Source organism: Ceratotherium simum, chromosome 36 (assembly GCF_057802395.1).
Source record: "Ceratotherium simum simum isolate JZ-2026a chromosome 36, ASM5780239v1, whole genome shotgun sequence".
In the NCBI taxonomy this organism is placed as follows: domain Eukaryota; kingdom Metazoa; phylum Chordata; class Mammalia; order Perissodactyla; family Rhinocerotidae; genus Ceratotherium; species Ceratotherium simum.
In genome coordinates, this window is record NC_141935.1 from 15178790 (window position 1) to 15191037 (window position 12248).

Here is a 12248-nt window from a genome sequence, read left to right on the forward strand (position 1 = left end):
TTACATACAAAGGAAATCCCATAAGGCTATCAGATGACATCTCAGCAGAAACCTTACAGCCTAGAAGCGAGTGGCATGATATATTTAAAGTGCTAAAAGGAAAAAACCTACAGCCAAGAATACTCCACCTGGCAAGGTTATCATTCAGAATGGAAGGAGAGAGAAAGAGTTTCCCAGACAAGCAAAAATTAAAGGAGTTTATCGTTAAGAAACCAGTCTCACAAGAAGTGCTAAAGGGATTTATTTAAGGGGGAAAGAGAAGACCACAAATAGGAAAAAATTATCTGTTTCCATGATAAGAGGGTAATGGATACAAACAAACAAAAAAGAGGTTAGATATGATATCAAAAAACATAGAACGTGGGAGGAGAGGAGTAAAAGAGTAGAGCTTTTAGAAAGAGGTCAAAGTAAAGAGACCATCAACTTAATATAGACTGCTATGTACATAGGTTATTATATATGAACCTCATGGCAATCACAAATCAAAGTAATTATCAACGTGTGGTAAAGACTAAATGTATAAATAAAAAGGTCAGCAATATAAAGCAATGATCTGGAGAGTAAGTTCAAAGGGACGTCTGAACTAGAACATGAAAGTTTGAGTTTGAGCACATGGAAAGAAAGAAAGGAGGCCATAAAAATCAAAGACTCTGAGTTGAAACTGAGCATCAGGACTACATTCTAAATGTGCTAGAGGGCGTCTGCATTTTAGATAATATTCCTGCCATTGAACTATAGGCACTATTGTTGTAGTCGAAAACAAATTAGATCAGATTAAGAATCTCATAAGACAGAAATGGAGTTCACCAAAACCTTGACAGATGGTTTTTAAAAAGCAAGATGTACCATGATATCCTAAAACAAACTACACAGAGAAGTGAAGTGACTAGCTGAACACAAGTACAGGGCAGGGTCTAGGAGGCAGGGAAGTTCACAAGTCATTCAGGAGTCTATGAGACAGTGCTACTATTTTAAAAGCTAAAATACACTAACATATAATCTCATATTTCTGTAACAAAAGACACAAATATAACCATTCAGTACTCTTGTCATTGAAGAATTGCTTTTTAGAATGACAACTACATAACGTAGTTCATTGTATAATACAGTCATGCAAGGCTTAACAATGGAGATACATTCTGAGAAATGCATCATTAGGTGATTTCGTCATTGTGCAAACATCATAGAGTGTACTTACACAAAACTAGGTGGTAAACCTACTACCCACTTAGGCTGTATGGTACTAATCTTATGGGACCACCATTCTATATGCAGTCCGTCGTTGATCAAAACATTGTTATGCAGCGCATGACTATAAATATGGTCAAATTATCCTCCAAAACTGTTGTACCAATTGGCAGTCCCATCAATGACTTATAAAAGCTCATATTCTTACAAATCCTAAATGTCATCAATCTTTAAACTTTTTATTAATTTGATATATTAAAAAAGATATTTTATAATAATATGCACTTTCCCGATTAAAATTGAGATTGGATAAGTTTTCACGTGTTTATTGAAAATTATCAGTTCTTTCTTTGTAAATTGCTTGTTCATATATTTGCTCCTTTTTACTAGGTGGCTGCTTTTTTTATTATTTGTAAGTGTTCTTTGTGTATTAGAGATTGTGACATAATAAGAAATATATATTTGTTCTCTGGCCCACAGCTCCTAAAACTCTTGTAATTTCCTAAGTGATAAGACTGATAGGGGCATCTTTGTTATAATATTTGGTTTCTGTCCCCAGCTCCTGAAATAGCTCCAGAGCAATAAAGGTGAAAGGAGCATCTTTTGTTTTTCATAACAAGCTCCTTTCAACTCCACTTAAGTTTATGTTAATAAGGTGATTTTTGGAAACCCCTTAAGGATAAGGACTAGTTGCCAGGGGAACTAACCATTTGATTAGATGTTTGGAAACTTCAGCCGCACTCCTAGATCTCCAGGGAGGGGAGAGGGGCTGGAGGTTGATTTCAATCACCAATGTCCAATGCTTTAATCAATCATGCCTCTGTAATGAAGCTTCCACAAAAACTCTAGCCAGAGAGGTTCAGAGAGCTTCCAGATTGCTAAACACATTGAGGTGCTGGAAGGGTAGCATGCTCAGAGAGGGCACAGAAGCTTCCTCCACACCTGGCCCTATGTATCCCTTCCATTTGGCTGTTCTTGAGTTGCATCCTTTTATAATAAATGGTAATCTAGTAATTAAACTGCTTTCTTTAGTTCTGTGAGCCATTCTAGCAAATTATTGAACCCAAGGAGGGGGTTATGGGAACCCTCAATTTGTAGTTAAGTCAGACAGAGTTGCAGTTAATCTGGGAACCCAGTACTTATAATTGGCATCTGAAGTGGGGGCGGTCTTGTGGGACTGAGCTCTTAACCCATGATGTTTGTGCAAACTCAGGTTAGTGTCAGAATTGAATTAAATTGTAGGACACAGTTGGTGTCCACAGAGAACTGGAGAATTGCTTGGTGTGGAAAAACCCACACATCTGGTGTCAGAAATGTTTTGAGCAGTAGTAATAGAGAAACAATGCCTTTTTCCTTATTAATAGGATCTTAACTCTTTACCTGTTAATGTGACGTAAATATTTTCTATCAGCTCATGACCAATCATTAGACTGTGGTTATGTTAGTCCTTACACTGTACAACATTTTAAATATGCATATGACAGAATATATCAATAATTTCCTTCATGGCTCCTGATAGGTTTCTTTGTTTCTATGTGTATTTCATGTTTTGCTTATAAAGGCCCTCAGCTTTAGATTTAGAAATATTGTTCTAATCTTTATTATATTTACAGTTATTTTTACATTTAAACCTTTAAGCCACCTAGATATTTGTACATGCCAGGAGGTAGGTCTCTAACTTCATTTCCTTACACATTGCCAGCCAGTTGCCTCCAACATCATTTACTGAAGACTCCATACGATTTATTTTTATTATTGGTATGATTGTTACTGCTGCTGTACCCTCTTTCATATCAGTTGTTACTGATGTTGGTGCTGGATATTTCTATCAACAAATCTCTCTTAAACTTTTTTCCATTTATCTCTTATTCCTAAAGATGTAGCTAAATTTCCACCTTTACTATGAAACCTCCTCTAAACTAAACAAACTAAAGTAACATAACTCCTAAGTCATTTTACTATAGATTTTCAAATTAATTACTTAAAATTACTGATATCAGCAATGAATTAAACTTCATTGATGCCAATATATAAAGATCTCTCTGCATCTAACGACTCTTTTTTTTATATAAACACCTTTGCATAATACCCCTTAGATGTGGGAATTAAACTCTTTTTTTTTTAGTTTTTTTTGATTGAAATCAAAAAAAGCCATGAAGGAAATTATTGATATATTCTGTCATATGCATATTTAAAATGTTGTCTATCCAGACACCTTAAAAGTTGTTTTATAAAATATGATAGTGCTGACAAAATGAAGAAAGAAAAAGAAAGGGAAAATAAAACCTCTAGGTTTAGTCTTAGTTGCTATTTCACTCATAGAGTTTATTTTTAAAAATGAAATTTTCAACTTATTGATGGCTTTTATTTTTCTCTACAAAATTTTTTTTCCAAAATAATAGACATTTTAAGTTCATATCAATTCATTTTTATTCGTACCCAGAAATTAGACCAAAATTAAGTTTAAAGAATTTGTATTCAACTTTCCCTGCCCTCCCTTCTTTCTGAGATTTCCATGCATAAAACAGAGAACTCACATGTAGTCCTTCGGTGAAGCTTGCTGGAGAGCAGAGGCATCGATAGGGCTGGCTTGTCGTGTCGCAGTAATCAGCGTGACCATAGCACTGGCATCTGTGAACATAGCCGTCAGACAACTCCTGAGAAACGCCAACTTAACTGCAGATGTATTTAAGAGACTGTGTATATATCCCTTGTATGATTCCATCAAGGGAGACGAGTATGTTAATCAGCACAAAAATCAGTTTCTCTTTAATCATGTGGATATTCATGAAAGTTTTTAATTAATCCTGAAGCATTGGAAGGAGTGTCATCAATATCCAAACCACATTGATTGTGAAGGTAATTTTCAAGCCTATTTTGGTTGTTAACACCTATATCAACCACGTGGCAAATTTTCCAAGAGAAGACATTTACTCGAAACTATTCAAAACAGAGTTAAGACTACCAAGTTTAGAATAAACTGCAGAATGAAGTTAACAAATTTCAAATTTTTTCCCAAAATTAGATGGTGAATATATAACAGTATTATTTTTTTATTATGCTATTACTTAACATATAACACTTAGAGATGGGTATTCTTGTCTGTTTTTAAAGGTGTACTTATTTACAGGACGCATCATTCTTCTAGCATAACCCAATTCTAAATATAGTCTATATACACACCATTTCCACACTAGAGAGTATGCTGCCTGGTAGTTCTCCAGCTATCCATTTATTTAAATACTGTGAGCCATGTTCTCAATTATGGTCAGATATTTATAAATTACTTAAGACACATTAGATTTTTCCTTTAAAGGAAAACAAATATTCCTTATAAAATCGTGAATTGTGATATCAGAGAGACCAAGCCCAGTACTTACAAACTAGCTGGTACTATAGTTGTAACTCCAAATCTAGCTTTTTCTCTTTGATTTCAAGAATACTTGAAAATTATATTTTGGAACAAACCAAGTAAAATATTTGGTAAATTATTTCTAAGTTGGATTCAGGGTATCATAACTTCTAAACCCAATAGCTTTGAAAATTGATTCCATAACAATGTGATACAGAAAAGTCTTACATACAAATCTCCCACATAAATCTTAGAGTAGGAAACCATTTCAACACATGAAGCTTGGAATCTGGCTTGCTTTAAGATCTCATTCAATGTATTTTTAAATAAGTATGACAAAAATCTTGTTGAAAACAAGATTCATAGTGAAAAGCACAGTGCACATTGCAGTCGAAACCTTGGTAATGAACCCTACCTCCCAGTAATGGTGATTTCATTGACCGCATAGTATCTGTGTCTGAGGCTGACAGGAGTCTCGGTTGTATAGTACTGTCCATGGAAATGAAGTCTTATTTGCGTGGCTTTTATGAACTCTTGAAGAGATGGGGTATTATAGAAATCATTGTATCCAGGACGATGATTTGGTCCAGGTGTTAGGATGCTAAATGTGACATTACCACGGGAATATGGAGTATACCTGTTGATGAAAGAAATTTGAAATCGTGAAAAGCTATTCATATTTTTGACAAAACAGAAATCATAACACAATATTAGTAACAGCTTAAATTCTTCATTCTGGAAAAACAAACATTTCATATGCAAACAATATAGGATTATCATAGCAAAATATAGTAAAACATTTCCTTGAGGACATAATAAAAATTCTATTAATATAGATAACTTGCTAAACAATCTGAAAACCAGATTATAAAGCATAAATGAGACTGTAAGCAAGAGACACTTTAAAGTCTTTTATGAGAACTTTAAATATAGTTTAACACTCAATTTTGAGAGGAGTCTGAGAAGAATCCGCCTCAAGAAAGTTGGTGTAGGGGTAAGTCTCTACCAGCCTAGTGAGTTAGTTTACCTGTAGGTTATTACTAACCCATTAGTCTATTAAAATTAACTCTTTAGTGCCTTCAAAGATAATTGTTTCGAAAATGTTCATACTTGGGAAGCTGAAGACAGTTGACAGAATCAGAATTTTCCAGCTCTCCATTGTTTTTCATTCCAAAAGCACTGCAATTTCTAGCGAAATATTGCCAATCCTCCCAATCTAGGCTGTCCTTCTTCTTTCTTTGAATTCTTATTGCTGTTGGTTGTGGACTAAAGAACCGAATGATAATATAAAACACCTGAAAATGAATAAGTTAATTATTGTCATTGAAGTTTTAAGTTTGACCCATCAGTCTAAATAGAACCATGGAATTGTTAGAGTCAATCAGTCTTAATTGTGATGGCTTACTCCTTCATAAGGATAATTATCAAATAGTTATTAGATATCCAGAAATTTCACAGTCCTATAGCAACACATTCTTTTTTTTTTTAAATATTTTATTTATTTATATTTTTCCCCCCAAATCCCCAGTAGATAGTTGTATGTCATAGCTGCACATCCTTCTAGTTGCTGTATGTGGGAAATGGCCTCAGCATGGCTGCAGAAGTGGTGTGTTGGTGCGCGCCCAGGATCCGAACCCGGGCCGCCAGCAGCGGAGCGCGCGCACTTAATCGCTAAGCCACGGGGCCGGCCCTTAGCAACACATTCTGTACTTGCGTATCTGTCTCTCTTCTCAAGGATTTTATAAATTAAAGTGGAAATTAATACTAAGTTTGATATAAAGGCATGAAAAAAGGATACTACTAACATGAGATAATTGTTACATATGTTCTTAAGTTGTTATTTAGAAAAAGCATCTCAGTTTTTATTAATTTGTTTTACTTAATATAAAAAATAATGTTTCAATATTTCATATGATTTTGATACAAATCTCTAAAAACTTAGGCCCTGCATATCTTCTTTTAGATCTTTTTATTTCGTACATTATAACACACTACTTTAGTGAGGTAATATTCAATTGCATAATTCAGTTTTCACCTTGTGGTAGGTTGAATTGTGTCCCCAAATAGATATGTCCAAGTACTAACTCCCCCATCCTGGTAACTGTGAATGTGACCTTATTTGAAATAGGGTCTTTGCAGACGTAATTAAGTTAAAGATCTCAAGATGAGATCATCCTTGATATAGGGTGGTCCTCATTAGAGCAAGAGGGAAAAGAATTGACAAACACACAGAAACAAGGAAGAAGGAAAATGCAGGGAGAGATTGGTGTTATGCTGCCATAAGCCAAACAACACATGGAGCCACCAGAACCCAAAAGAGACAAGGAAGAATTCTCCCCTAGAGCCTTTGGAGGGAGCATGGCCCTACCAACATCTTGATTTCGTACTTCTGATCTTCATAACTGTGAGAGAATAAATTTCTGTTCTTTTAAGCCATTAAATTTGTGGCAAGTTGTTACAGCAGCCACAGGAAACTAATACACATCCCACTGTTTCAAATTACCTGATACTGTCCATTTTCCAAATCTATTGAAATAGTCACTCCTTGATTAAGCTGGGCAATGTTTGTAAACACATGCGAAATCCACGAAGTACCAATATCGTTATCATTGACAAAAGAAAGAGGATGGGCTTCAGGATTAAGTCGTAGCACTCTATTATGGGTTGTGTCTTCTGCATCATTAGGAATGCAGTACCGCTGTCCCAAAGGATGAACCCGAGGGTGGCTGCTGGGGCAGCGGCAATGTGACTGAACATGCAATCTGAGCAGATCTCCAGAAAAAACTTCCAGAATCTCTCTGCGGGAGTCAAGAGGCAGACTGTAAGGACAAATAACTCAACAATGATAGAACGTCTAAGATTTACCACAAATGAATATCACTATTTTAATGTTTTCTAGTATCCATTTAATTTTAATAATTTTCTAAACAGATCATAAAATCAAACTAATTCCTGGCCAAATAAACAAACTCATTCTCATAAAAATGAATACCAAAAACAGTAAATTCTTAAGTGTTAACATTTAACAGCAAGAAGCATGCACAAGACCTTGTCTGATTATCAAGATATTTATTTAAACATCTTAATATTTTACTAGACCTATTTGTGATAAAAAATAAAGGTAATATTCACTTAGGTTGTTAAACTGACTTACCACTGAGAGCCAACAATAATATACTGAAAATAGTGAGAGTTTTAGATAGGGTCTCCAGTTCATCCATGAAAAAGAAGTAAGGAAACAAGTATTTGATGTGCTGCTGTTTTAGGTGAAGGGACTGAGGCCAAGATCATTTGTCAGTGGTTTCCTGTGACTCATCAGTACTGGCACCCTAAAATGCTGTATATACCAGCTGCCAAAGTCAAAGAAGAATGCCAACTCCAGGCAGATATATTTAATTTTTCCATTAAGGGCAATATATCTATTCTAGATCAGAATTAGTCATTCTATTTATAGGCATTCCTCCACAAAATATCTTTTCAGACATTTCAAGTAGGCCAAATATCAGTAACCCAGATCTAACTACAAAGACCAGGCCAGACCCCAGTGGGGCAATGGTGGAGACAGACAGCTCTTCCATTCACTCTATCATATGAAGTCACACCTTCTGCTTTAAATCTCATTGATATTTTTCAATTGATATTAGGTTTTCAATTGATGTCAGTCCAAAAGTGACTATCCAGTGAAATCTTTGCCCCCAAGAAACACTTTATTTCTCCAAAATTACTGCAACACTGCTCTTAGGAATTTTTGAGAAAGGTGATTTAAAAGATAGTGAGGCTGGTGGCAGTAAATCTCCCCAATAATGTGTTCCATGTTACAGCATTGTTTATTCAGGCATCTCTTGATTATACAGACTAATAAAAAGAATGTTTATGTGGTTAATGGACACACCACTGACCATAGTAGCCCCTCAAGAGCAATGCTTCTCAAATTTACAAGAGCTAGTCTGGTCATTTGGAAATTCACCATACTAGTCTATATCTCCCTCGAAGAAATATGAATAAACATTATTCTTTTTTTGTTTGGTTGGGTTTGGTTTGGTTTGGTTTTTGCTGAGGAAGATTCACCCTGAGCTAACATACCCTGCCAATCTTCCTCTTTTTGTATATGAGCTGCTACCACAGCATGGCCATTAACAGACAAGTGTTGTAGGTCCATGCCCATAAACCCAACCTGGGCCGCTGAAGTGGAGCATGCCAAACTTAACCACCAGGCCACTGGGGCTGGCCCTAAAGATTATTCTTTTTGATTTTTGATAGAAGTAAATAAGATAAACTCATCTGTACAACAATATACTATCATATCATCAAATCATAACTTGGGAAAGAAATTCAGAAGACATCTTAAGCAAAACTTCACTTGAACTTTTCTGAACAGAATGGAAATCTGTATGTCTTTAAGAACGTCTGAGAAAGATTTCCCACCTATTTTAAAATGAAGAAGTACTTCATTAAAGCTAGTCAAATTCTACATAATTATTTGTTCACTGGAAATAGAAAAATATATAACAATACTTCAAATTACTCATTCATCTTGTCTCCAAGTCTAATAGCCCAGTCTCTTCAGACTTTCTCATATATCAAAATAATTAATCATTTTCATTGTTCTACATTCTCTAGTACTTATAAATTCAAAAAGCAATTTTAAAAGGCAGATAGCAGCTTCTTAAGTATCAGAAACTACTTCATATAGAACGTTTAAACAAATGTATCCCAAATTCTATAATACAACTTGTTCAAAAATCTAGTTTTCTTACAAGAAATCCTGTGTAAAGAATTTGATCTGTTACATATTATGAAGAGTTACCCAATAGAGTAAACTAGTGAATAACAACCATAGACTAAGCCAAAACAAACACTGTAAACATTAAGTAGGTGATGTTTGCCAAACACTGTAAAGATGAAAAATGCAATAATCTTCATGCTACTCTTATTTAAGTGAATTCAGCATTTATCCTTCCACTTCTTGGGCTTTACAGTACCACATCTGCTTACCTGTTTGTAAGTGCCACTTGGTATAATCGAAAATCTTGCATTCTTCCAACAAATTGCTCTAAACCTGCAAAATACACATATAGACAATAAAATGAGAAGTCTCAGTTTACCAAACAATGGCTGACAAATATTCAAGTGAAATTCCTTTAAAGCTATAAAACTTTTCATGTTTATAACATAGCCCTTTCAAATTCTTACAGATTAATGTGTATTTTGTCAATTCCACATGAATAACAATAATAATCAAATTATCTCCACAGATATTGCAGGACTTGTCAGAGTGAATGTTTTGGCCAGCCTATTTACTGACCCAACTTGTAATCTCTCTCCAGAAGTCCCCTCCCCAAGTCAAATTCTCTCTTGTCTATAAACACGTAAATCTATCATCTCATCAGCCCTAAATTTGATTGTCATGTGCTTCCAATTGCATTGCCAAGAGAAAGATTCCCGACCTTCTCATCCTACCTGTTCTAGCTCCAAGCTCCAGAGCATCTGTCTGAGTCTTCTTCAAACTTAGACTAATGCCTGGTGTACAAAATCTCCAATAAATGAGGATAAGTTGAAAATGTCTGACCCATGAGTTCTGAGTTATTCACATACATCAGTGGCATGCTAGTTCAGTCTCAAAATTCCATCACCTGGTGAGAATTCTTCTAAGGTAAGCCAAGTTCAAAATCACATTGAATGATGATCTTTTAAGGTAGATATCAACCTTAAAGTACACAATACTATTTTATAAATTCAGTGAGCAAATATTTATTTAGGATGTAATAACAGATAAGCCCAAGAGAGACGGAAAAGACAAAAATAAGAAAACTACCACCTCTAAGTTTTTTGTTATGTTTTTGATAATGAGAAAAACTTTATAAAAATGGCAAAATTCCAGCTAGACTTTGGATCATGGGGACATCAGAAAGGATGCAATCTAATGTATGATGCCAATTAAATGATTAAGTGGATTTTAAAAAAAAACTAAATTTAGAGCAATGGCCAATTCACCAAATGACCATTTCCTCAAATGTGTTTGTTTTTTAACTATTCCATTTTCATTTTGTCTTGATAATAGTTTTTTTTTTATTGAGGTCACATCTGTTTATAACATTATATAAATTTCAGGTGTACATCATTATATTTCATGTATAGACTTCATCACGTTCACCACCAAAAGTCTAGTTGCCATCCATCACTGTACACATGTGCCCCTTTACCTCTTTTGCCCTACCCCTGCCCCCTTGCCCTCTGGTAACCACTGATCTGTTCTCTGTATCTATGTGTTTATTTTTTTGTTGGTTTGTTTATGTTTAACATCACTAATTATTAGGGAAATGCAAATAAAACTACAATGAGATATCATCTCACACCCATCAGAATGGCTATTATTAAAAAGACAAGAGGGGCCACCCTGTGGCCTAGTGGTTAAGTTTGGCACACTCTGTTTTGGCGCCTGGGTTCAGTTCCAAGGCGCGGACCTACACCACTTGTCAACTGCCATGCCATGGTGGCAACCCACATACAAAAAAGAGGAAGACTGCCACAGATGTTAGCTCAGGGTGAATGTTCCTCAGCAAAAAAAAAAGAAAAACAAGAAATAACAAGTGTTGGAGAGGATGTGGAGAAAAAAAAAAACCCTCGTACACTGCTGCCAGGGATGTAAACTGGTGCAGCCACTGCGGAAAACAGTATGGAGACATCTCAAAAAATTAAAAATAGGGGGCCGGCCCTGTGGTGTAGCAATCAAGTGCATGTGCCCTGCTGCTGGCAGCCTGGGTTCGGATCCCTGGCATGCTCCGACACACCGTTTGTCAGGCCATGCTGTGGCGGCGTCCCACATAAAGTGGAGGAAGATCAGCACGGATGTTAGCTCAGAGCTGATCTTCCTCAAAAAAAAATTAAAAATAGAAATACCATACGATCCAGCTATTCCACTTCTGGGTATTTATAGAAAGAACATAAGAACAGTAATTCAAAAAGAAATATACTCCCCTATGTTCATTGCAGCATTATTCACAATAGCCAAGACTTGGAAGCAACCTAAGTGCCCATCAACAGATAAATAAATAAAGAAGATGCGGTATGTATATACAACGGAATGCTACTCAGCCACAAAAAAAGACAAAATCTCACCATTTGCAACAACATGGATGGACCTTGAGGGTACTATACTAAGTGAAATAAGTCAGATGAAGAAAGTCAAATACCGTACGATTTCACTCAGATGTGGAAGATAAAAGAGTTTTAAAGAATGTTTGAACTAGCTTTGCTGCAGCTCCTCAGTGATGCCTTGGAAGAAACTGTGGAAGAGTGAGGATATGCCTGATGCATAAAAGAGGCAGAGGAGAACTAGCGCCCCCAATAGTCTGAGATGTTGATCTCAAAAGCGGGTGATGAATGAGCAAAGGAGGGTAAGACTTAGGGGCATAAAAGAGTATGTGTCTGTGTGCAAGTGTGTGTATATATATTTATATTATCGTTGTTTTTTATATCAAAAGATATTTAAGAAATAAGAATATTTTACATTTGAATATTTCTTCGTTAAGTATAAATATTTTCGATTGATATATTCTAAGAAAAAATATATCTACAGGCCCTCCTTCTGCCCTTTGGTCTCAGTCTTCCACATGCTTCACAACCTGAGGCCCACAGGAAGAAGATGCCCCAGGCAGCCACCAGCTCTGACCTTCCTGTAATGAGAGTTTCTCTACCTTATCTGCCC

The 12248-nt window shown here is 35.6% G+C and overlaps 1 protein-coding gene across 1 annotated transcript in view; it reads right to left on the bottom strand.

Moving 5' to 3' along the window:
* Positions 1–12248, bottom strand: part of USH2A (usherin) — a 761558-nt gene that overhangs the window by 662510 nt on the left and 86800 nt on the right. The window contains exons 5-9 of the mRNA XM_087424358.1: positions 9536–9599; positions 7044–7338; positions 5651–5835; positions 4956–5177; positions 3726–3819 (exon numbers count right to left, since the gene is read on the bottom strand). Of these exons, the coding sequence (XP_087280484.1) occupies positions 3726–3819; positions 4956–5177; positions 5651–5835; positions 7044–7338; positions 9536–9599 (860 nt within the window). The remainder of the gene's footprint in view (positions 1–3725; positions 3820–4955; positions 5178–5650; positions 5836–7043; positions 7339–9535; positions 9600–12248) is intronic.